The sequence below is a fragment of the Polyodon spathula genome, chromosome 4 (assembly GCF_017654505.1).
Source record: "Polyodon spathula isolate WHYD16114869_AA chromosome 4, ASM1765450v1, whole genome shotgun sequence".
NCBI classification, from domain to species: domain Eukaryota; kingdom Metazoa; phylum Chordata; class Actinopteri; order Acipenseriformes; family Polyodontidae; genus Polyodon; species Polyodon spathula.
The window spans coordinates 35,369,694-35,391,636 of NC_054537.1; the positions used below are offsets into that span (position 1 = coordinate 35,369,694).

The 21,943-nt window shown below is 38.4% G+C and overlaps 2 protein-coding genes across 3 annotated transcripts; both read right to left on the reverse strand.

Moving 5' to 3' along the window:
* Positions 1 to 774: 774 nt before the first annotated feature.
* LOC121314475 (glyoxalase domain-containing protein 5-like) lies at positions 775 to 4,763 on the reverse strand. Its single transcript, XM_041247790.1, has 5 exons — positions 4,664 to 4,763; positions 2,258 to 2,305; positions 2,003 to 2,164; positions 1,571 to 1,726; positions 775 to 1,434 (listed from the first exon to the last, which is right to left on the reverse strand). The coding sequence occupies exons 1-5, from the start codon at positions 4,721 to 4,723 to the stop codon at positions 1,291 to 1,293; spliced, it is 570 nt and encodes a 189-aa protein (XP_041103724.1). The 5' UTR covers positions 4,724 to 4,763; the 3' UTR covers positions 775 to 1,290.
* Positions 4,764 to 6,578: 1,815 nt separating this feature from the next.
* LOC121314476 (ras-related protein Rab-12) lies at positions 6,579 to 21,398 on the reverse strand. Of its 2 annotated transcripts, XM_041247792.1 has the most exons (6): positions 21,004 to 21,398; positions 12,335 to 12,395; positions 9,907 to 10,045; positions 9,383 to 9,472; positions 9,088 to 9,192; positions 6,579 to 8,441 (listed from the first exon to the last, which is right to left on the reverse strand). In XM_041247792.1, exons 1-6 carry the CDS (start codon positions 21,257 to 21,259, stop codon positions 8,328 to 8,330), a joined length of 765 nt encoding a protein of 254 aa, XP_041103726.1. In that variant the 5' UTR covers positions 21,260 to 21,398; the 3' UTR covers positions 6,579 to 8,327. The 2 variants fall into 2 exon arrangements, with proteins under 2 accessions (XP_041103726.1, XP_041103727.1); XM_041247793.1 differs by lacking the exon at positions 9,383 to 9,472.
* Between the last annotated feature and the right edge of the window lie 545 nt (positions 21,399 to 21,943).

The following is a 21,943-nucleotide window of genomic DNA, read 5'->3' on the forward strand; positions in this document are numbered from 1 at the left end:
TTTATGAGTGCATTCAATATCATCTTGTAACACTGTACGTCATAATGATAAACAACATACTGAAGTTGTGTAAAGACACATAAAAATTGTAGGAAAGATGACCATGAGCAAAACTGAACATGTGGGCCATTTAGTCCAAAAGCAAAGTCACTATGGTATGTAATGGGTAGAGAATAAAACTTCACCAGTTTTTTTTTTTTTTTTTTTGGTTAAATAAAATTTAAAATAAAATAGGTTTTAGTAACAAACGGCAACATCCACTATACCAGGCAGTTTGTTAACTGCAAACCAAGAAATCCTGAATAACCTGCTGCTAGTCGATACGGCTGTGGACTGCCCTCCACAACCATTGGAGATGTATGTGAGCTGGCAAGATATATCAATAGAATAAATAATTAAGTTTAACCTGTCATATTGCTGTTTCAGTAAGTTCATTATTTTATAATTTAAATATACATTTGTTCTCATTTATAGCTGGGGCTGATATCGTGGCAATGATGGAGGTAAGAGATGAAATCTATTAGCTAGGGATGTTTTAAATTGCCTGATTGTTATCCGATACGTTACTTCTGCTAGCATAAAAATACTGGAGATATTTTATGTGTAATGAGTGTCTTAAAATACAAGTGTTCTTCCTCTGTAGTGTGTAAAATAAGATTTTAAATGCAAACATGTATGAGTTTTAAAAAAGTATAATAGTAAACATTTACATTTGTTTTGATTCCTAACCGAACACTTTAACATGACACACAAATAACCAAAATAAAATCAACTGATTTTATTTAATTGTCACTTGATTTTACAGTGCACTCAGAAATCAAACTCTTACCAGATACTGTATAAACAATGACGGTGACCAAAAATTAGCAAACGACCAATGGCGGTCCTACACATTGTTTGTTAGAACAGGAGTTGTCTTAACTAGTATGACCACTGGTGATTTGATGCAAGCATTGCCTTTTTAGTAACAGCTGGGAAACTGTCTCGATGGGCACAAGGGTCATTGCAGACATCATACCGAGGGACTGGTTGCAGGACATTGGCTATCATGCCCCTTGTGAGGTCACCAAGAAACTTCTGCGTGTCCATGATTGTTGTGAACTGCAGATAACTAACACAGGTCTGGTTCATAACATTAATTTACACGTACAACATACAACAACATTTTGCCAAATGTGCACTTATTAAATCAGTAACATGAAATAAAAATGAAACATTACAAACGTATAGTATACAGTATAAATTGGGTGAAAAAGGTACAAACACATGTGAATGTGTCCCCTTTAAATACTACACTCCAACAGCTGTGGGCTCCGAGTGGTAATTAGATACCTCAACAAGATTCCCATCTGGGTCTCTGAAGTACACTGAAGAAATAGGGCCCACAGCGCCGGTTCGGAGGACAGGCCCTTCTTCTACAGCCACGTCACAAGCCTAGAGGGAATACAAATCACAACCAACATAAAGTTACAAAGAAACTTTGTGACAATAATACATTGAATTAAGGGGTATCCATGAAGTTCACAAAACTGAAGCTGGAGGCTGAATTTCAATTGCTAGGACCGCTGACCTTAAGATGTTCTATGACTTCAGCAATTGGTGTTTCTGTAATAAGACACAGGTCGATGGAGCCAGGTGTTGGAAGGAGGGCTTTTGGTTCAAACTCTTTGCCAGCCTCGTGAAGATTAAACTTCTGGTTTCCAAAACTGAGTGCTTTCCGATTACCCTAGGCAAAGGCAAACAGAGTAAAATTAAATGTTGCTTTGTTCTCGTCTCCTTTTCTAAATACAAGTTCATATCTAACATGACCATCAACAAACTGACGATTATGCTGCCTGCATCTTGTTTCCTGAGCTGCAACAGTACAATCACTGTATCCAAGGCAGTAAGTGGCAGTTGTTTCTCCTTTTACAGAATGTACTGCAATCCTTGACTGAAGCAAAAGCTATGTTCTGTTTCATTTTTTAAATTCTATTTATTTATTTATTTAAACTCACTGTACCTTGAACGTGACAACCTCCATTCCCAAGACTTTGGAGTAAAAGCCTGTTGTCTCCTCGATGCTCCTTACAGTGAGGACCAGGTGGTCAAGCCCCTGGATCCGGAGAGGGGGTCGAGTGGAGCTGTAAAACTGGAATCCAGTCAACCAGCTGCTGACTCCCGGCTGAAGGGTAATACAAAGCATAAGTATTAGTGTTGGTTTTGCATTATGTACTTTACGTTATCTTTCAGTCCACTGGAATAGTGAATTACTTACAGTTTTCCAGTGGAGGGGAAAATGGCGTTGCACACTGCTACTGGTCACCTGAAACAATAAAACTACGATAAATAACATATCATGGCAAAATAAACAGGGAAATTATGTTTTGCTCTTTGAGTTCGCAAAATAGAGCTCTTAATTTAGTTCTTCTTAGTTTTAAGTTACTTAGCATTTTAGAGGAAAAAGACAACTTCGCAGCTTCCATTTTGCGTACTGAATAACATTTTTAAAATTTGTAATCGTATTGGGCACAGTATGCCATAAGTAAGAGAGACCAGGGTTGGTTGTCACAGTGCTCATAGCTATTAAACTAGATGGCGCAGGCAGGTGATACTAACACTGAAATGTGTGTTCTATTGTCTGGAAGTCAATCATCTTGTCATTTGAGGTGAATTCCATCTAACATAAAAGTTAGCACATATTCTTTTTTTTTTCATACCCAAAGTAAAAAATGCATATCTTGTTATTTATGTTATAACTCTTAGTACTATTGGAGTTTGTTTGAACTGGTGGCCATGTTAAATACAACCAGATACTGGCTATCTTTTGGTGTAAACACAAAACCAGTAGGTTCTCCCAGTAGTCCTGAGAGAATTAAATTATCATGTAAAGTCTGGTTGGGGCTGGTTGTCACATAGTTTTGGGGGTTGGTTGTCATATGTAAATCCTATAGGAAGAAGTCTTATATTTTTTCTTTCTACTTTTTTTTTTTTTTTACACCAAAATATTTGATTTTCACCATATAATGATTATTTAAAATATTGCTTGTTCTATGGAGGCTGTGATATTATTTTGTAGCAACATTTCAAATATATATAGGTCGGTATTTTTAAAAATACAACATTTTCAAGGTCTGCTTTACGTGCCTATGGGGTTCCTTGGGACTCAGATGTATGTCCTCATCCTTTGATACACTGGCTGGTGACAGACAGCTGTTCACGAGGGACAGTCTCAACTATCTATGGACACTTGCTAAAACAAGCATGTAATACTCTGCCAGTTACAAAAATTTGGGAGCGTGAAATGGAACAGCTGGGCTTTTCTCCTGATTGGGACAATGTATGGAACAATACGTTTTTAGCTTCCAAGAACCCAGCTCACCAATTAATACACTTTAAACTTATCCATACATACTTTTTAAAATGAAAAGGTCCCCTAGTCCGCTCTGTGCAGTTTGTCAGACTGGTGCAGTGGCACATACCTACACGTTCTGGGAATGTCCGATTGTGGCTGCGTTCTGGGACAGTGTAGCTCAAACTATTACTGAGCTGACGGAGGTTCAGATCATAAAAAATCTGGTTGTATTTCTATTGAATGAGGACTCCTCCCTGGGCCTTTCTCTACACCAGAACAGGACACTTCTGGCAAGGTTAACTGCAGCCAAGAAATCCATTTTACAGCTTTGGATAGACCCTACTCCTATGATTGCTACCTGGCTCTCGGAGTTTAGAAGCATTGTTTTTTTGGAATGCTCCACAGCCAGGATTAACTGCTGCCAGTTTGACTGCGCTGGTGTTTAAATGACATGGGCTTCCTTTCCATTACCTTCATACTAGCTTCAATTTTTGGTATGTAATTTTATTTTTAGATAACAATATTGTAGTCATTTTTTCTTAGTTATTTTATTTTTTTATGTGCAAGCATTGGCAGTGTTGTAAATAGTTTATTATTTTTTATGTTTTATGTTATTAAAAAAAAAACTATTGATCACAAAAAAATGCAACATTTCATTTTCTATCATTGTACACAGTAGAAACTTTGTTATTTAAAAAAAAAAAAAAAAAAAGTTGCATTATTGTCTACTGTAAAAGCAAGAAACTACGTTGTGACAACTAACCCCTGTATGGGCCAGGTTGTCACAGGTGACCGGCGCATTTTCAACCGTCTACATATCATATTTGGAATAAAGTTATTCTGAAATATAATAAAAAAAAAAAAAAAAAAAACATCAATTTGTATGCAAAGAGTATTTCTTCAATATAACGAAGAAATGAACCTAGCAGAATGTCACCAGATTGAGGAAAATAATAGAGAGTAAAAAGTGTAAACCAGCCCGGTCTACTCTACCATGACATAAGACACAATGTACTGTGTGGTACTATTCTCTTTGTTAAAACTTTTAAAACATCCAGCGGAGTCACAATTTTGACATGCCACGGTCTTTACATGGTGCAGAAAGACGGGCAAATGTAAAACTGTACTAACGCCTAAACCAAAATGCATTAATTTAAAATTATGGTTTGGTCTTAAATTAAATATTCAAATTATCTGAGCTGGTCCGTCCCTGAAAAGCCATGCCCGTCTTTCTCCACTGTAGCGCTTGTTGACTTGAGTTTACCGAGTCAAATCCAAATAGTTTTTTTGTTTTTGTTTTTGTTTTAATAAATAAATGGATAGTGGTACCTTCCCGAACACAGTCTGCCTGCGCAGCACCGTAGAGGTCAACAGGCTCCTTAAAATCATAATCCTCAGAAAGCTAAATCAGCTACAGACTCACGTTAACACTCACAATAATGTCGGTGTACCTGTCCGTCTACCTGCACTTCCTGTTGAATGAATACCGTAAATAACGAGATAGTATTACCATATTTTATTTATTATAGGCGCCATTTTAAGAGTGCTGGAGAAAAAAAAAACTAAAACTAAAACAACAACAAAAAAATAACAGGTGTTCATTTTCAATCTTACCCAGCAGTTTGTATGAATTACAAAACGACTGTACACTTGTATGTTAAATTGAAGCGTGAATAATATGTATTTATTGAAACATAAAACTATAGTAGAGGTAATGCTGAATATCCTGTATTTTATTTGGCAAATTAGGAAAACTCAATAAAAGTACGCCACTCCAAAAAATGAAATGCATTTTTCCAAAACAACAATCACATTTGAGTGTTTCAAGGGAGCACTCGTTACACATTGATTCCTCGCTGCCATATTGTGCATATATTGGGTTTTACCTCCCACGTTTGTCCAGGGCGTCTAGTATACAAATCCGTGGTTTAATAACGTGTCCAAAATCTGGAAACAGAAAGGGGGACCCGAATCGTCTCTGTGTGTATCCCCACATTCCAGCATTTCAACAGCTCTGCCACCACCCGCCATCATTAGAAGCCATTACTCCCAAACCAACAACGTCATTATCTGAGCAGCCATTTTCATATAATATTGTTTTTGTGAAATGAGTATAAAGAAGAAAAAAATTGCCAGTGTGCAAACTGCTATTTGCTACAAATGCTTCGTGAAACTTTTATCCAGTTACCAGCAGTTTCTGTAATTTTGGGAGGGGTGAAATGTGGGGTGTGTGTGTGCAGTAGTTTTAAATACACATTTAGTTATGTATTTTTATATTTGTTTATTTATTAAATTTATGTTTTCATTTATTCATGTATTTATTTATTTTTCATTTTGGCATAAAATACCCTCCATACCGGGTTGCAATTTATGTAACTTAATAGTACTCGAGTGTATAATAGGACATCATAAACAACATTGGCAAAGAATGACGAGGCTGTGCGTGAGACTGGAAATGGATGAACCCTCAGGGTGCTTGTCTCTTAATCTTCTTTAACTTCAGCACATAAATTCAATATCTTCGTAGCACTTGCTGTTCTGTAAGGTCCAAACAGGTGGTGGCCCTTTTTGACAATACACCTGCGGAGTATACCTTCCGACGTCACTGCGATTCTTCCAGCGGGGTAATTACTATCTATTTCAACCTCTAAAATCGCAGCAACCTTTAGCAACACATTGGGCTCCATCAGAGCCTTTTTTATTTTAGACGGAGCCTGTTTGAAATAGGTTCCCATCTCCATTAGGGCTCTGTGAAACAGGCGGAACCGTTTTAGATGGAAAATACTTTTGCTCCGGGGTATGTTAATTAAACGCCGACTTTATCTGCATAACATTGCCCATACTGCCGGAATTGGGGTTCCCAACCTTCCTGTCCATTTTTAAAACAAATTTTTGCTCTAAAACACGAAAAGCAGTCGGACAGTTAAAACCCCGCCAGGACGGTCAGAAAAGCTTTGATATTCAGAGACATCATATTTCTCATTAGCTCTGTCAGGCAAGATCCATTGTAAGGCAGGAAATGTTTTTGAGAAAAACAACCAGTGACACCTGCTGGCCCATATGTCTCACTGCATCATTGTCTTTAAAGTAACTGTGTAGTATAGTTTGTTGTGTCAGATAAATGTACAAGCTTTTATTCAAACACGACTTGCTGCAGCAGGTGAAGATTTAGCATCAACATCAATTTCTGCTAGATTATTGTAAAAATTAATAAAATAATAAACAAACAGTATGTACTCTATTGAGAAATAAATATAAAACTTTATTTGACATTAGTTTATGAATACCACAATATTTTTTTTCCCTGCAATATGACACCAATAAAGTCATACAAAAAGAGAGATGAACATTCAGAATCTTTATTTTGACAAATAATTAAAGAAGAATGTATGATTATACTGCATCTAAAAGTATGAGAAAATAAACATGCCCCGGTTTGCTGTGGGCATTCCTATTTCCTACACTATAAATTTTGGGCAAACCAATCCATGCTTTACAAACTGGGCTGATGTCTTAAAAGACCTATATGTATTTTGTTTGTTTGTGTATGTTTACATACAGAACACACATTCTCTTTAAATAATCCTATGTTAGACCAGTCAATATAATTGGAGATTAATCCTCAATGCTGCCAAATACCAATGTTTATTAAATATAGCTGAAATACTGTTTACATGATAAAATAAGCCAAGAGTGGCAATCTTCATATCTTACCTAAACACTACAAGTTATATAACCTTAGATGAACAACAAAACATGCTGAAGTCCTGTAAATTAGTCTAGCAAAGCCAAGAGTAGCTGCCAGCTTGCTGCAGACTGTGGTAACCAGGAGCAACGTCGCATGCAAACTACAGGAAGTGTCTAATGAATCTCTGCCATTCAGCAAAGTGTGCATCAATTACCTGAAGAAGACATTGTATTTCTCTTACTGGCAGGTCCTACAATGGAACTGTGTGCTTCACTGACTGAAAATCGTCACCCCTTTGTAGAACAGTAGCCTGATTTGCTTGTTCTGGCCATACAAACTGTAGGGATCAGCCATAAACAAAGCATCTCACACTGCAGTGACATCACCTGCTAAACACAGCCTTTAGGTATTTCAGTACAATCCTCCAAAACAGAGAGTGCAGTTTCATTTTATAATTTCATAACCGTATTTCAATAATAATGCTTGTGTTGGGGCTAAACTAAGTGTGCTGAAGTCAATGTACGTCCTTTTTACAATGTCATAATACTTCAGTATCCCTTAATATTTAGCCTGTCTGTTCTCTTCTCATCTGCGCTACAGTTGTAACTGAAACAGGCTTAATGTTACATTTGAAAAAGCAAAACAACAAAAAAAAGTTAAATTTTACAGGACAATTTACACATCCTGACTCAAGATACTGTCTAATGATATATGGTGCACAAATCATATTACAAGTTAATGTGTAGCATTTTTATTGATGTTTATCCTTGTATCCTTCTTACATACTACAACCAACTGATTGTAGTACAAAATGGATAAATGAACCATTCGTACCAGCTTCAGTCAAAAACGCAGGTGCGTGGGAGGAGGTAAACTAATGGCTATTACAACGACTTACAAAACTACATAAAGAAGCCAGAGAAATATGTAAAACAGCTCCCTTCCCTGAATGCAGCAAACTTGGTTGTCAATCAGTCATCTCAGTTGTCATTAATTCTGATAGACTTACAAGCATGAAGGTGCAGCATATTTTCAAATGCACTTGCAAGAGAGAGAGAGAGAGAGAGAGAGAGAGAGAGAGAGAGAGAGAGAGAGAGAGAGAGAGAGAGAGAATTTGTCTATTGTTAGCATGTTCATGTGAAATGCCTTGTTGTGCAATTCCAGTCACAAGTAAAAAGGGTTGATCTCTCACAATGGCAGCAAGCTTTAGCACCCTCCTCCACAGTGACATTTGTCTGGATGTGCCTGGAAGGAATGGTTCACAATGCTGTTTTTTTTTTTTTTTTTTTTTTGAGGACAGAGCACTCAGCAGCAGCGCAGGTTGGGCCGGGCAGGAGGCAGCTCAGGGGGGATCTCGGGCTCTGGCTGAAGAGACAGGATGCTGTTGGACAGCTCCTTCCTGGGAAGTTCTAGAGGCAACTGCAACAACAAAACATCACAGATCACAAAGTCATCAAACTTTGGGTCTGAGACAACAGCATATAGAACTACTGTAGGAAAGTGAATTTACGTTGATGAGTTCGGCTGATCTCAGTTCAGTATACAGCGGACAGTATGTGATGATTTCAGTACAGTTTAGTAAACACAAAACACTACCTTTTTTCTTCTTTGACACAGTAAGCAAGCAAATATCCACCTCCATCAGTACTATGCAACTTTCTTTCAAGTTAAGCATATACAGTACCAGCAGGGGCTTGGTTAAATCTAATTTGTATCAAGCATTATATTTACTAACACAAATCTGGGATAATTATATAACTGGAAATGAAGTCAGCCCAGTAGATTAACAACTACTTTAATCTTTCTGTAGCATTTAGTTTGACAGCTAGCTGATTCATTCTTTGCAGCATGCCTCCAACCGATAAACCCGAAGTTCTTCTGAAATCCAAGTGTAAAATTGCACTCAGATGAGAGGTCGCATCACTTCAAGGCACATTTAGGCAAAAGCAATCAACAACAGTAAAATTGGGACAGATACATAATAACTAATAAGCTACAGGGTAATCGCGCTCGACATTTCAAAGAGGTAACTAACAAAAGCACAACAATGAAATGGTTTACAAACCTTGTTCAGAATGTCATCAACGAGTTTTAAAAATATCTCATCAACATTATAATTATCCTTCGCGCTCGCTTCACAGAATCGCATACAGGATATCCTCTGGGCAAACTGAAAGAAGACAAATATAAATCTTAAGTATACTCATTATATAACAGAAGGGAGGTGTATATAACAACAACCCATGATATTACAGTTTATCCAGCTATCATCTACACACAAAATCACAAAACACACGGGGTCTTCTGTTTGCTAATGCAGTAATTCAGCTTCAGAAGATTTAGGGGGTCAAACTGCCTACCCTTTCGCCTTGCTGTCGGGTGATTATTCTGTCAGCTTCACAGTCTAACTTGTTTCCAACTAGTAAAAGTTCCGCATCCTCTGAAGCATACTGTTGGAGCGAAATAAGACATATGAGGTGACATGTTAAGTGCAGCAAATTGCTGATCTAAAAATGTGCATTAGCGTCAAAAAAAACAAATGTGGTCTGCTACTGATAACGCTCCACTGAAGAAAAACGTATAAAAAAGATGCAAAAAATGTGAATGAATTTTCGACTAAGTGTCCGAAACCAGCCAACTGATGTATTGTTTTATGTATAAATGCAAGTAGTACAGGTGGACTTTAAGACAACGAGTATATAGGTTATTTAAGTTACTTGAATTCTTATTTTTTTTTAAACAAGTGACATGCACTAATTTTCCCTTCAGTGATTATACAATTAATGCTATTGTCACTCTGTAAGTCACCTTGGATAAAAAAAGGTTTTTACAGGTTTTTTTTTTTATATATAAAACAGAGACACACTGGTCGCTCTCTCTGTACCTTGTCAATCATTTTCATCCACTTTGGCAAGTCGTCAAATGTCTCCTGCTTTGTAATGTCGTACACTACTACAATCCCCTTGGCTCCTCTGTAGTAAGCAGAAGTAATGCTGTTGAATCTTTCCTGCCCTGCTGTATCCCTGAATGGAAACAGCACACGGGACTGTAAGCAGGCCACTGCCAAAACACCCCTTCATTCTGAACTATAGCACATGTTTTGCATCCAAGAACGTAGGGTTAGGATTTTGATGTGGACGTGCTACAAACACTTAGAAACAAACATTTGCAGTGTCACACATGAGTTAATAGAACGCAAGCAAAAGAAACATTCTTGATGGAGTGACATGAATGCTACCACTCTTTATGGATCTTTACCACATTATTTTAAAAGCTACTATTTGCAGTATACGCAAACACTTGTAAAACACATCTTTACAATTAGATTAGTCTCCCCCTCCCTGGTTTCTGCTACTGGATCTCCCCGATTCCTACCTCTCTCCAGAGGAGGGCACCATACCTAAAAGTCACAGGAGTCTTCATCCAAGTTTGTATTAGAGCAGAGTATTTTTGAACTCTGTAGAACTATATAAAAGAATATCACATTTTTATTTATCCTGTAAAACAAACAAAAAAATCTGTGCCTATGTCATTAGAATGTAATTTCTATGTTGATGAATATGTTGTCATGTTTTACTGTATCTAAATACTAAAGCAGTAGCATTACTGTATTACCTTTGTCAGCATCCTGAAGCCCTTTTGATAGAAAATGCCGAGTCCACTGTGCTGTTATTAACTTTTCCCCCCCAAAGTAATACACGATGAATGAAGACGACACATGGACATCTAGTGTTACATGGACATCTAGTGTTAGGTTACTGCTCAAGCCAAGGATGATGCAGCACTTCAATCAGGTGACAGCGACACAACACACAGGGTGGAACATGCAGAGCTGGAGACCTGCCAAAGGGGAGTTAGTAATCCAGATTCACTCAGTGCATTTCAATACCAAGCACACACAGTCAGGTCAAGCACAGAAATTGCTTTAGTCGTTCACTTACATGCCAAGTGAGCTACTTAATCTTAAGGTCTTTAGGACTAATCCATCAAACAATGTATTTAAAGATGACATGATTAGCACATATATAAAAATATACAGAATATAACATTTACAGTGGGTTTGAACACCTTTATTAACTTTAGGTGATTGTGACGGTAGCGATAAACCTGGGAGTTGCACAATTACATGAACCATAGTATATAAAAGGAACTGGAGTCCATCTCTTAGAACTTTGCAGAAATTATGATGGGCTGAGCTACTGAATGCTTGAGATGCATTTGATGTAACATGATACTTTGATGCCTGGAGTCCTATGTGATAAGCAGTTTAAAACACTGCATTAAAAAACTAGTGCTGGGATAAATATCCAAACCACTATTTTTTGACATGCATTTGGATACAAAAATGAGATGTTTGTATTCCCTACAAAAATACCTTGTGCTTATTTACTGTCTCACCAGAAATTGCGTGGCAGTACCCCCCTGCCCCTGCTGCTATGCTATCTCTGCCTGCGTTGAAAAACGAACGAATATCCGAATATTTACATTACGAGCGAATATCCGAACATGAAAATCCTGTGTTCATCCCTGCACTTAATTAAAAGTAAGATTTAATAAATGCGCGTAGTAATTTATTAGCTTTACTGTATGGCCTATATTCCCATCGTAATATTGGACAGTAGAGTACGTTTATATCACCAGTTAATTTCAAACACACAATTTCGGCATTTCAACAGGGTATATAAATATGGGTGCTTTTTTCTAAAGGTAAGCAGAGTATTTTCATGTTTAAAGTAAAACATTTATTTAAAATGCACAGCAACAGGAGTGAGTCCATAAAGCTGTGAAGTCTGATCAGTTAATTTTAATTTATTTCAAAACCCCTCAAGACCGACATGTTGCCCGCATGGGACTACACAAAGGAAGTTGTGAGTTTCTGCTACTGTAACCCTCCTTGTTATGGTTACCCATGTATGTTCAATGTATTTGCACCTCTTTTGTCAGGCAATCCCGATGAGAACATTTTATTTTATTATGCATGAAAAGGGTTATTTTTCAAATTACTGAAACTTTGAAACTAAGGCAGCATGTTTAAGTTTTAGTTTTTTTTTTTTTTTTGCTTATTCGATTTAGAGTCTAATCACTGGCTCAAAAATCAGGTTTCTTTTATTACTGCATTTATCTGACCTGCACTATAGTACTTTAGATGTCCCCAGGAGGCATAAATGTTAAAAATATGCTCTTTTACCTGAATCATTGAACATTCTTGAAACAAGAATTAAACAGCTCACTGTTGATAGATGTGCAAGAGAAATGCTGCATTGTTTTTAAGGCAGGAATTCTGTCAATAGCGCTGGATAGCTCTTACTTACCAGATCTGTAATCTGATTTTCTTTTCTCTTAGCTCTACAGTTTTGATTTTAAAATCAACCCCTACAAAATGAGACAGAGGGAAAGAAAAATAGAAAAAGGGTTAAGAGGAAAGCAATGAAAAGGTGAAATCAAATCAGAAATACAAAACGTGAACGACAAACTCAAATGAAAAACCCAATAACCAAGAAATATCATTAAAAAGGAAAATGAAGCAGCCTTGTCATCAGTGATTGATAACTAACTCTAAGGCAGAAGACATGTTTTATTGTTATCTTTGTGACTATCTGCAAATAAAAACCCAGCCAAATCAATAACACCGTTACAGTAAATCTTAACTGTTGAGATTTCCATTCACTATGTAGGTCTCAAATGTGCATTTCTATTTCATGGAACCTGGGTTTTGATAGTAACCTAACGTTCCCTTTCAAGTATGACATGCAACCGTTGCCGTATGGATAAGTGTACCAAAGCCAAAAGGCTGCCTTGTACATTACCATACGGAACCCCAGTAACAAGTAGCTAGGGCTAAAACATTGAGGGAGAAACTCACTTCTGTGCCTGTGTTGTAAGGGTTGACTGAGAAGCTGCCCTTAACACTCTAGTTACAAAACCAGAATTTTGAGGATTCACAACATTAACCCTGTAGAACCTAGTAAAGATATGGGGAGTAGCCCATACCGCTGCATTGCAAACAGATGCACCCTGGAATAAACCCCACGAAGTTGCCATGCCCCTGGAGGAATGGGCAGTGACCTTTTCTGGAGGGGGCAAATTGTCTAGCTCGTAGGAAGTTCTGCAAGGTGTCTGCTATCCATTTGGACAGCCTCTGCTTAGACAGGGCTTGACCATGGGATTTAGCACCACTGCAAGCAAAAAATTGTTCAAACTGCCTCCAACTTTTCATCCTGTCAATGTAGTATGCCAGGGCCGGCACTGGGCGGAGTGTATGGATCCATCGCTCCCTGTCAGACTGGAAGGAAGCATCCAATTTTACAGACTGGTTGACATGGAATGCCGAGATAGTCCTCAACAAAAAGGCAGGATTGTTATGGAGTGTAAACCTTGTCCTGGCCGCTGTAAAAATTAAGCAAGCTTTCGCAAGTGAGAATGCTTTCTGTGATCGATATATTTCAGCTCAGCTGAATGCACGGGCTCAAACAGAGGCTTTGTGAGTGCACTACGCACCAAGTTTAGCCTCCAGCAAGGAACAATGTCCTTCATAGGCGGCTGAAGTTACTGAGCCCCTTTCAGAAATTGTCCTGTCAGGAAGTGAGCTCCTGGGGAGACGGTCAATTTTAGCATGGCAAGCTGAAACAGCTGCAAGAATAGACCTTAACATGGAGGGGGATTTCCCCTTGTCAAAAAGGTCCTGCAAAAATTGCAGTATAAACTGCCATGGAACAGGTCGAGGGGTCAAACCCACGAGGCAGACACCTCTGAAAAACACCCCACTTGTACCCATGCTGGGAACGTGTTGACGGTACTCTGGCATTCTGCAGGGTCAATGACCCTATTAGATAGCCCCAGACAAATCAAATGCAGCTGTTCAGGGGCCTGACCCAGAGCTGCAGGCTCCATGGGTCAGAATTCCTTAAGGTCCCCCGTGCCTGACTGAGCAGGTCGTGCCGCTTAGGCTCAATCACTCGGTAAACTTGATGTTTATTTGCAGGACTATTTGTAGGACTATTTGTGCAACCCCATTGTGCTCTGCATACTTGTTCATGATAAATGCTGTTTGGTATTTGTATTTTCAATATTTTTAGTCCATTTGTGTGTTATGAAAGTACAATTAGGGTGGAAAATGATCATTTTTAGAAGGGCTGCAAGGTTGTATTAGAAATTTAAAACCCTTATCACAAAATACATTATGATTCGATATTATACCTTGGCTGATGCAATGCCGGCACAAGGGTCATAAAGAATAAGTATTTACAGCAAATATAGGGTGCAAGCGTAGTCTAACTTCACAGGACTAACTTCATCCACTTTTGTTACTGCAAGGGTCTGGTTTAGTACAATGCAACACTTAAGCTGTAATCACCATGAATTCTTAACAGTATTATACATATCTGTCATTACAGATAAGAGCGCTGGAATAGAAGAGGTTCTCTATGTTGCCAAACTCTAACTTGAATGAAACCATTTTTTCCTAGAGCAACTTGAGCCATTTAGAATATTCAGTGGAACCCAAGAGTACACTGTTGTCAATACTGTCAGCTTTTGGAGGCTGTGTGGTCAAGCGATTAAAGATACGGGCTTGTAACAAGGAGGTACCCAGTTCAAATCCCAGATAACTCATTGTGTGACCCAGAGCAAGTCACTTAACCTCCTTGTGCTCCGTCTTTCAGGTGAGACGTTGTTGTAAGTGACTCTGCAGCTGATGCATAGTTCACACACCCTAGTCTCGTATCTTGTAAAGCACTTTGTGATGGTGGTCCACTATGAAAGGTACTATATAAAAATAAATATTATTATTATTATTAATAAACAGAAGTGTTGCTCCGTGAATTTTGAGCAGTGAGGGTATGCACTGAATGAAAACTGACTACAAAAGATCAGTTTTGTTTTTATACTTTAACTGAGTTTCAAATCAGGCAGTCACATATAAAAGAAAACAGTAATGCAGAGTAAGACATGTTAGGAAACCCAAGAGATAATTGGTGCGACTCCCTAAGATTATGCTCAACGGCAAAGGAAACATAACCTTTGAAAATGTCGATCTTGAAATAAATGTCAGTTGGGCTAAAGAAATACACTGAACAAAAATATAAACGCAACATGCAACAATTTCAAAGATTTTACTGAGTTACAGTTCATATAAGGAAATCAATCAATTGAAATAAATTAATTAGGCCCTAATCTATGGATTTCTTACTCATGGTAAACAGTTATACTTAATCGTATAATACACAATCATAACCTATACTTAAAAAAAATAAGCGCAATATTGTAACATGTTAGTAGTGTGAAGATTAATTTAGTAATAAGAGCATTATGCATTAATTTACTCAATGCCTTTTTTATTAATACGTACTAGCTTGCCTACATTAACATCAGGTAGTGCAAGATTAGTGAATCAGGGTCCGTGAAACCACACGAAATCACCAAAGTTCCTAGATAACAGGTACGTACCCCCCCCCCAAAAAAAAAAAAAAAAAAAACAACCCAAGGGGGGCAGCGCTAACCTACTAATCACTAGCCAACCCTCTCAGGGTGTGGTGCCGAAGCTGGACAGCCACAGACAGGGCATTATTTACACCGCCGCTGGGATACTGAACAACTGGCTACCAAACCACGCATGGAATATTGAGGTAAACGTTTGTATTCGTTAACAATAAAAGTAGTGTTTCATCAAATCAGGGAGGGAGAAAAAAAAAAAAAAAAAAACCATCAGCGAAACCAGGTTCTATTTCGTACCTGATCTGCCCACTCCCAGTCACCGATGGTGAATACATATTAAAAAAATGATTGCAGAGACTAATTCTGGTCGCCGCTGGCTACCAAGAGCTCGCAAATTTGAGCCCTGATTTGGTAACGGATATCCGAGTGCTGACTGTATTTGTGTTATTTCAGGTGTTGTGCAATGCCTTGTGGTACATCACTAATCAGCAGACTACAATAAATGACGCAGCATTAATAATAAAGGCTGTATTTCCTGTTCCTTTCCCATTTAATCATTACACTGGCTACAATGACATTAAAAGAAAAAAACTGAAACGTCAACCACGGTCAAGTAAAGATTTACATTCACATGCCCAGGCAATATACAGTCTGCTGACGAAACCATACATGAACAGCTCACCATCTTGGAAAGCAGCTGCAAAAGAGATTCAGAATGTTGTTGATTGTCTCTCAGCATACATGATCCATCTGGAAGAGCAAGCTGAAAAGGAATGTTGCAACAGAAGCCAAGGCTACCCTGCCCACACTGTAGATCACCATGCCACAGCTGAACACAAAAAGCACACCTTTCCCACTGGAAAGGAAATATTTCTTGACAATGATATCAAAGCTGCTGGTGTCTACAACCCAGTAGTACTTGATAAAACCAAACACATTGAAACTTGCTTTGAAAACAATAGAGATTTTGCTATCAATGGCAATAAACCTGATCTGATTTTGTCCAGTGGGTTCAGTTTTAACAGTCTGCATCGCACAAGTCCCGCGCAATTGACAAAGCCTAAAATGCTCACAAAAGCAGCAAGAATGGTCGAAAAAATGCATTGAATGCAACAGAAATTAAGTAACATAGCTAGCATTCAGCCTACTGTTGTAGATTTTACATATTCAGAGCTGATCCTTGATTCATTAACAGCTAGTCATCCTGAGATAGAGCAGAGACTGTGCCTCATTTTCCTGGGTGAGCAGGGTCTCATAGCAGATATGAGGCATATGAATCCAGGATATCCAAGCAATAGATATGGTATAGTTTTTGAGAAGCTGCTTGCTCTTGTAGAAGATGTTACTGCAGCAAATAATCACCACCATGTTACTGCATCTATCTCAGTGGATTTCTTTGTCAGAGATGATCAAGCAGTCTGCTGAAAAATGTCCAGAGTGCACACTAATACCTTCTAAAAGCCTTGTTACGCTACAGTTTGCTCTGAACAATCCTTACACAAGGACAGCACTTCATTTCACTTCACGTATCCCTGTGCAGAACAAAATAGACGAGGCAGCTGAGAGTACAATATCCTGATGACCACAACTGCGCTGGATTACTTACATATTTGAAGAACAAAGCAGTTGAAATGAGAGAAGATGTTGCTCTCTCCTGTTGTGATGATAAAACCAAATTTCCAGTAGGTGAGCCTGGAAAGCCAGTTTCAGCTGGAGTTATTGGAAAACACAGCATTGCCCCAGTGTCAACTGAACTGGTTGCTTTGGACAATGACATGACTTCAGCTTTCCTTACACCAAGTGTAATGGTGCAGTGCAGTATTCCCGATTCAGCCGAGAAATCATTTGTAAATGGCAAGATTAGTGGTGAATGATTCTGTGTTCCAGGCAGCCTCCCCATTTCATCATGCAGCAATTCTGAAGAAGATCATTAAACAGAGCGAAGAGTTGACAACGGCAGTATGGAAATATACAGATCGGATAACTGACCAAAGAAACCATTTAGAATCTATTAAGATTGAGAACCTGTTGAATCTCAAAGTGAATGCAGCAGGGATTCAAGGAAATGCATGCACATGGATTAGGAAGTGGTTAACATGTAGAAACAAAAAAGTACCGATTACAGAAGAAACCTCAAAATGGAGCAAGGTAACCAGTGGAGTACCACAGGAATCAGTATTAGGTCCTCTACTCGTCCTAATCTACATTAATGACTTACATTCTGACATAGTAAGCAAACTTGTTAAATTTGCAGACAACACAAAAACAGGAGTTGCAAATACCGTTGCAGTAGCATTACAAATACATGATGGGAGATAATGAAATTGAAGAAGGAATATATGAGAAAGATCTAGGAGTTTATGTTGACTCAGAAATGTCTTCATCTAGACCAGGGGTACCCAATACTGGTCCTGGAGGGCAGATATCTTCCTGGCTTTTGCTCCAACTGTCCCCTAAATTACTTAATTGGACCAATCAAGCACTTTAGAAGCTTAATTGGTCCAATTAAGCAATTTAGGGGATAGTTGCACCCCTAATCTAGACAATGTGGGGGAAGCTATAAAAAAGGCCAACGAGATGCTCGGATATATAGTGAAAAGTGTTGAATTTAAATCAAGGGAAGTAATGTTAAAACTTTACAATGCATTAGTAAGACCTCATCTAGAATATCGTGTTCATTTCTGGTTACCTTGCTACATAAAGGCTGTCCTAGAAAGAGTGCAAATAACAGCAACCAGAATTATTCCTGACTAAAAAGGCATGTCATATGCAGGCAGGCTAAAAGAATTGAATCTATTCAGTCTTGAACCAAGAAGACTACGCAGCAATCTGATTCAAGCATTCACAATTCTAAAAGGTATTGACAATGACTTTTTCGACCTGAAAAAAGAAACAAGGACCAGGGGCCACAAATGGAGATTAGATAAAGGGGCATTCAGAACAGAAAATAGGAGACACTTTTTTACACAGAGATTTGTGGGAGTCTGGAACCAACTCCCCAGTAATGTTGTTGAAGACGACACCCACAGACTCTTCAAGAAGCTGCTCGAGATTCTGGGATCAATAAGCTACTAACAACCAAACGAGCAAGATGGGCCAGATAGCCTCCTCTCGCTTTCTTCTGTTCTTAAGTGTGCAAACATCTGTCTTTTCAAAGAATTTGATCTTGACATGATGACTGTTGTCCGCTGTGCACCTGGGCAAAGCTACATGAATCCAGCAGAACGTATACTGTCTGTGTTAAACTACAGACTTCAAAACTGTGCTACTGAGAGAGAAATACTTGACGAAAACACTGAAGGGCTGCTGAAGAAATTCAACAGCATGGCTGATATGAGGACCATGGCAGCAAAACACCCACATCTTGAAAAGAAGTGGAGGGAATCTGTAGAGACTGTCCAGTCTATGTTGAGAAATAGGTTTCTGCGATAAAACTAAAGGATGAACCTATTTCTGCTATGAAACCAGCAAAACAAGCTGAGATTGACATACTGGAGCAACATCTTTGAGAGATGTTCCCTGAGCTGGATCTATGAAAGCTTCAAAAAGTGCAAACCAAAAAAGTCCACTCTTACAATGACTGGAAAGAGAAGCATTGCAGAGAGACGCTGTACTATTTCCTGAATAAAAAATGTACTGTCTAAAGCTGTTGCATAACCCTCAAAGTTACCAAGAGAAAGTTTGACATGGTTACCTGATCCAGTGATAGATGAAAGTGGAAATCAATACAACGCTTAGGATGTTGTTAAACTTCATGAGGAAACTTCAGATTGATCGACCATCCCTAAAGTTGGAGAAGCCTCCACGGTCCAGTTCTGCTATTGGTACAAATCAGGTAGCACAGGAAAGCAGAACTTCCCAGGTTGAGAGAACAGCTACTCCAAACACCAGTACCAAGCAGACAATACAGGTAATACAAGTATCAAAATAATCTACGCATCATGAACAAGTAACTGTAAAATATAAATAAATGGTCGATCAGTAGTTTAGTTTGACAACTGTTTCCATTTTTAATGATCATCTGGGAATTCAGTACATAAAAGGAACAAAGATACTTGACTGAAAATACATGCCGAGTATCAGACTGTTTCTATATGAAGAATATACAGGGTTCTCCCCAAGCCTTTTCTGCCAGTCTTGCAGAAGCTACTGTGCCTTTAACAATAAAGATTGGTTGGCTTCTAGCAGACTAGATCAGTTACACGCTGCTGGGTGAAAAAAAAAATTAAAATCTTGGAACTATATGACAGCTGTGTTACATCTTGACACAACAAAGCATAGGCAAGCATTGCCAAATAGAGTGGTATGGTAAAACTATGGTGACCATATGGCTCTGTGTTCAGCAGGACAGTTCAGGCCTTTCAACTCACAACCCAATGCATTCTGGTAATCATAGCCCTGCTTCTAATAAAGCAGGGACCCCCTGTGGCTGCTGGTTTTCATTCCAACCAAGCTCTCAATTACTTAACTAGACCCTTAATTGAACTGAATTTGCTTAATTAGACATTTTTACTTGTTTCCAGCTCTTAAACAGTTGTAGTTCAAGTTACTTATCAAATGTTATAGCTAACATGAAATATGCAAATCTTTAAGAGCTGAAAACAAGTAAAAAGGACTGAGAAGCCCTGTCTTAAAGGAAAGAATGGTACCTTAGACAGGTAAAACGTACCAGGATGCATTCGGTTGTGAGTTGAAAAGCCTGATCTGTCCCAAACTATCCCACTTTACATGGAGCCATGTGGTCACCTTAGGTAAAGCATATTAACGAAAGTGGTAAAACTACACTAAATACATAGTAAAAAAAAAAAAAAAAAAAAAAAAAATGGGAGAAGCATGATAAACCTGCAAAAACACCATGACAAACCTTCAGAAGGAATGCCATTTATTTTATTTTGTAAATTTCAGCAACAATTAAAAACAAAAAGTAAATAAATTTTGTATTGCAGTACATTGCATTTTGCTGGTTTGTTGAATATTTTAAATTCCATTTGAATTAAAATAAGTCAAAAAATGTGTTTGTGTTGTCCTGCATCATTGTTTCTTATTGCATCGACTGCCCTAAACTTGTTTATATTCAGGTCTTGGAAAGAAGATCAATTATTTTAGGACAGTGGTGCATCTCTGGTATATTTGGCCACAAGAGGGGATTCTTTTTTTTCAAATGTGATGATTACGGTGCCTTTTGTACAACAGAATTTTTATTATAAATTATTATTAAATGGATACGTAATACAAGCAGTAAGCGTTGCCTGATAATGACCACATCTAGTTTATAGGGCTTTAGAATATTTTTGTATTTACTTTTGTGAATTGTTTTATAAATTAAATGCGTCTTTAACCACAGAACTGATAACAACTGTTCCTATATTAAAATCTTAAGATATTATAACACAGCATATATATATTTTTTCTTTTACAATAGATCATGGCCATTCGTTATACTTTTTACAAAATAACATGTATTACTTTTTTTATTGCATTTTCCAATTAAAAACACACAGAGCGATATCTCCCTTTACACCATGTAAATCAATGCAATCGTCCTTACCAACAGTGGACTTGCACGCTTCGCAGAAAGTATCATCCGTGAACCTCTCCATCAGGCTGGTTTTGCCGACTCCGCGGGAGCCGATGATAATGACCTGCAATTTGTAATCGGCCGGCCGTGGCTGCAACTTCCTTCGGCGAGACTGCCCGCCGGTCAGAGCCGGGGAACCGCTCAACGAGCCCCAGCTTTGTGCGCTATTCCCACCACCACCGCCTCCGCCTCTCCGCTGTATCTCACTGTACCTCGAATCCATCATTTCCACATCTGACAGCTCAGGGCCAACAAAGAAATTCAAACCTAACTGTACTGTTGGATGGAACTTTTTAATGTCCTACAGTTGCTAAAAGTTTTGCTCCCCCCCCCTCCCCAAGCTGTTGTCCTGTAATGGCAAAGGGAAACGGATCGTTACATCATAGACAACAAAATTCTAGGATTGGGAAACATCCTTCTGAAAGAGACAGGACGAAGAAAGGAAAATACTCCATCTAGAGGGATGGAAGACTAGCATGTTGTAGAACAACGCTGCGATTTTCTTGAGGAAAATCAATACGGCCAATGACGAGGCTGGTCAACATGAGCACAGTTAACCGTTGTGGAAAATGACTATTCGTGTAAGCAGAAAGGTAAGAGTATTGAAATGTATGATACATAGTTTAGCTTTCTTGATTTTGCATATCATTATAGTAGAATAGTACATTGTAACACTGGCCATTCACCATTTCGGACATTCAACAGAATGTTTGTATCCATGGACTGAAAGTGAGCATTATTTACCTGCTACTGGTTTTGGCACAATTGAACCAATAATGCGACAAGATTCCCCCCCAAAGTATTTTTCACCCCACAGTAAGTGCTAAAATTGCACCCCTTGCCAGAGTCATAACGACGCCACTGCCACAATCATGTTCATTCAAGATGTGATTCCTGTGCAGCTTTTTCA

Bases quoted from the DNA above. Each gene is read 5' to 3' on its own strand.
- LOC121314475 (XM_041247790.1), bottom strand. From the start codon at position 4,723: ATGATTTTAAGGAGCCTGTTGACCTCTACGGTGCTGCGCAGGCAGACT. The intron at 2,306-4,663 runs GTACCACTATCC...TTATTGTTTCAG, and splicing joins GGCAGACTGTGTTCGGGAAG to GTGACCAGTAGCAGTGTGCA. The intron at 2,165-2,257 runs GTAAGTAATTCA...ATTACCCTTCAG, and splicing joins TTCCCCTCCACTGGAAAACT to CCGGGAGTCAGCAGCTGGTT.
- LOC121314476 (XM_041247792.1), bottom strand. From the start codon at position 21,259: ATGATGGATTCGAGGTACAGTGAGATACAGCGGAGAGGCGGAGGCGGT. The intron at 12,396-21,003 runs GTAAGGACGATT...CTCATTTTGTAG, and splicing joins AGCGTGCAAGTCCACTGTTG to GGGTTGATTTTAAAATCAAA. The intron at 8,442-9,087 runs GTTTGTAAACCA...TTGTTGTTGCAG, and splicing joins TTGATGACATTCTGAACAAG to TTGCCTCTAGAACTTCCCAG.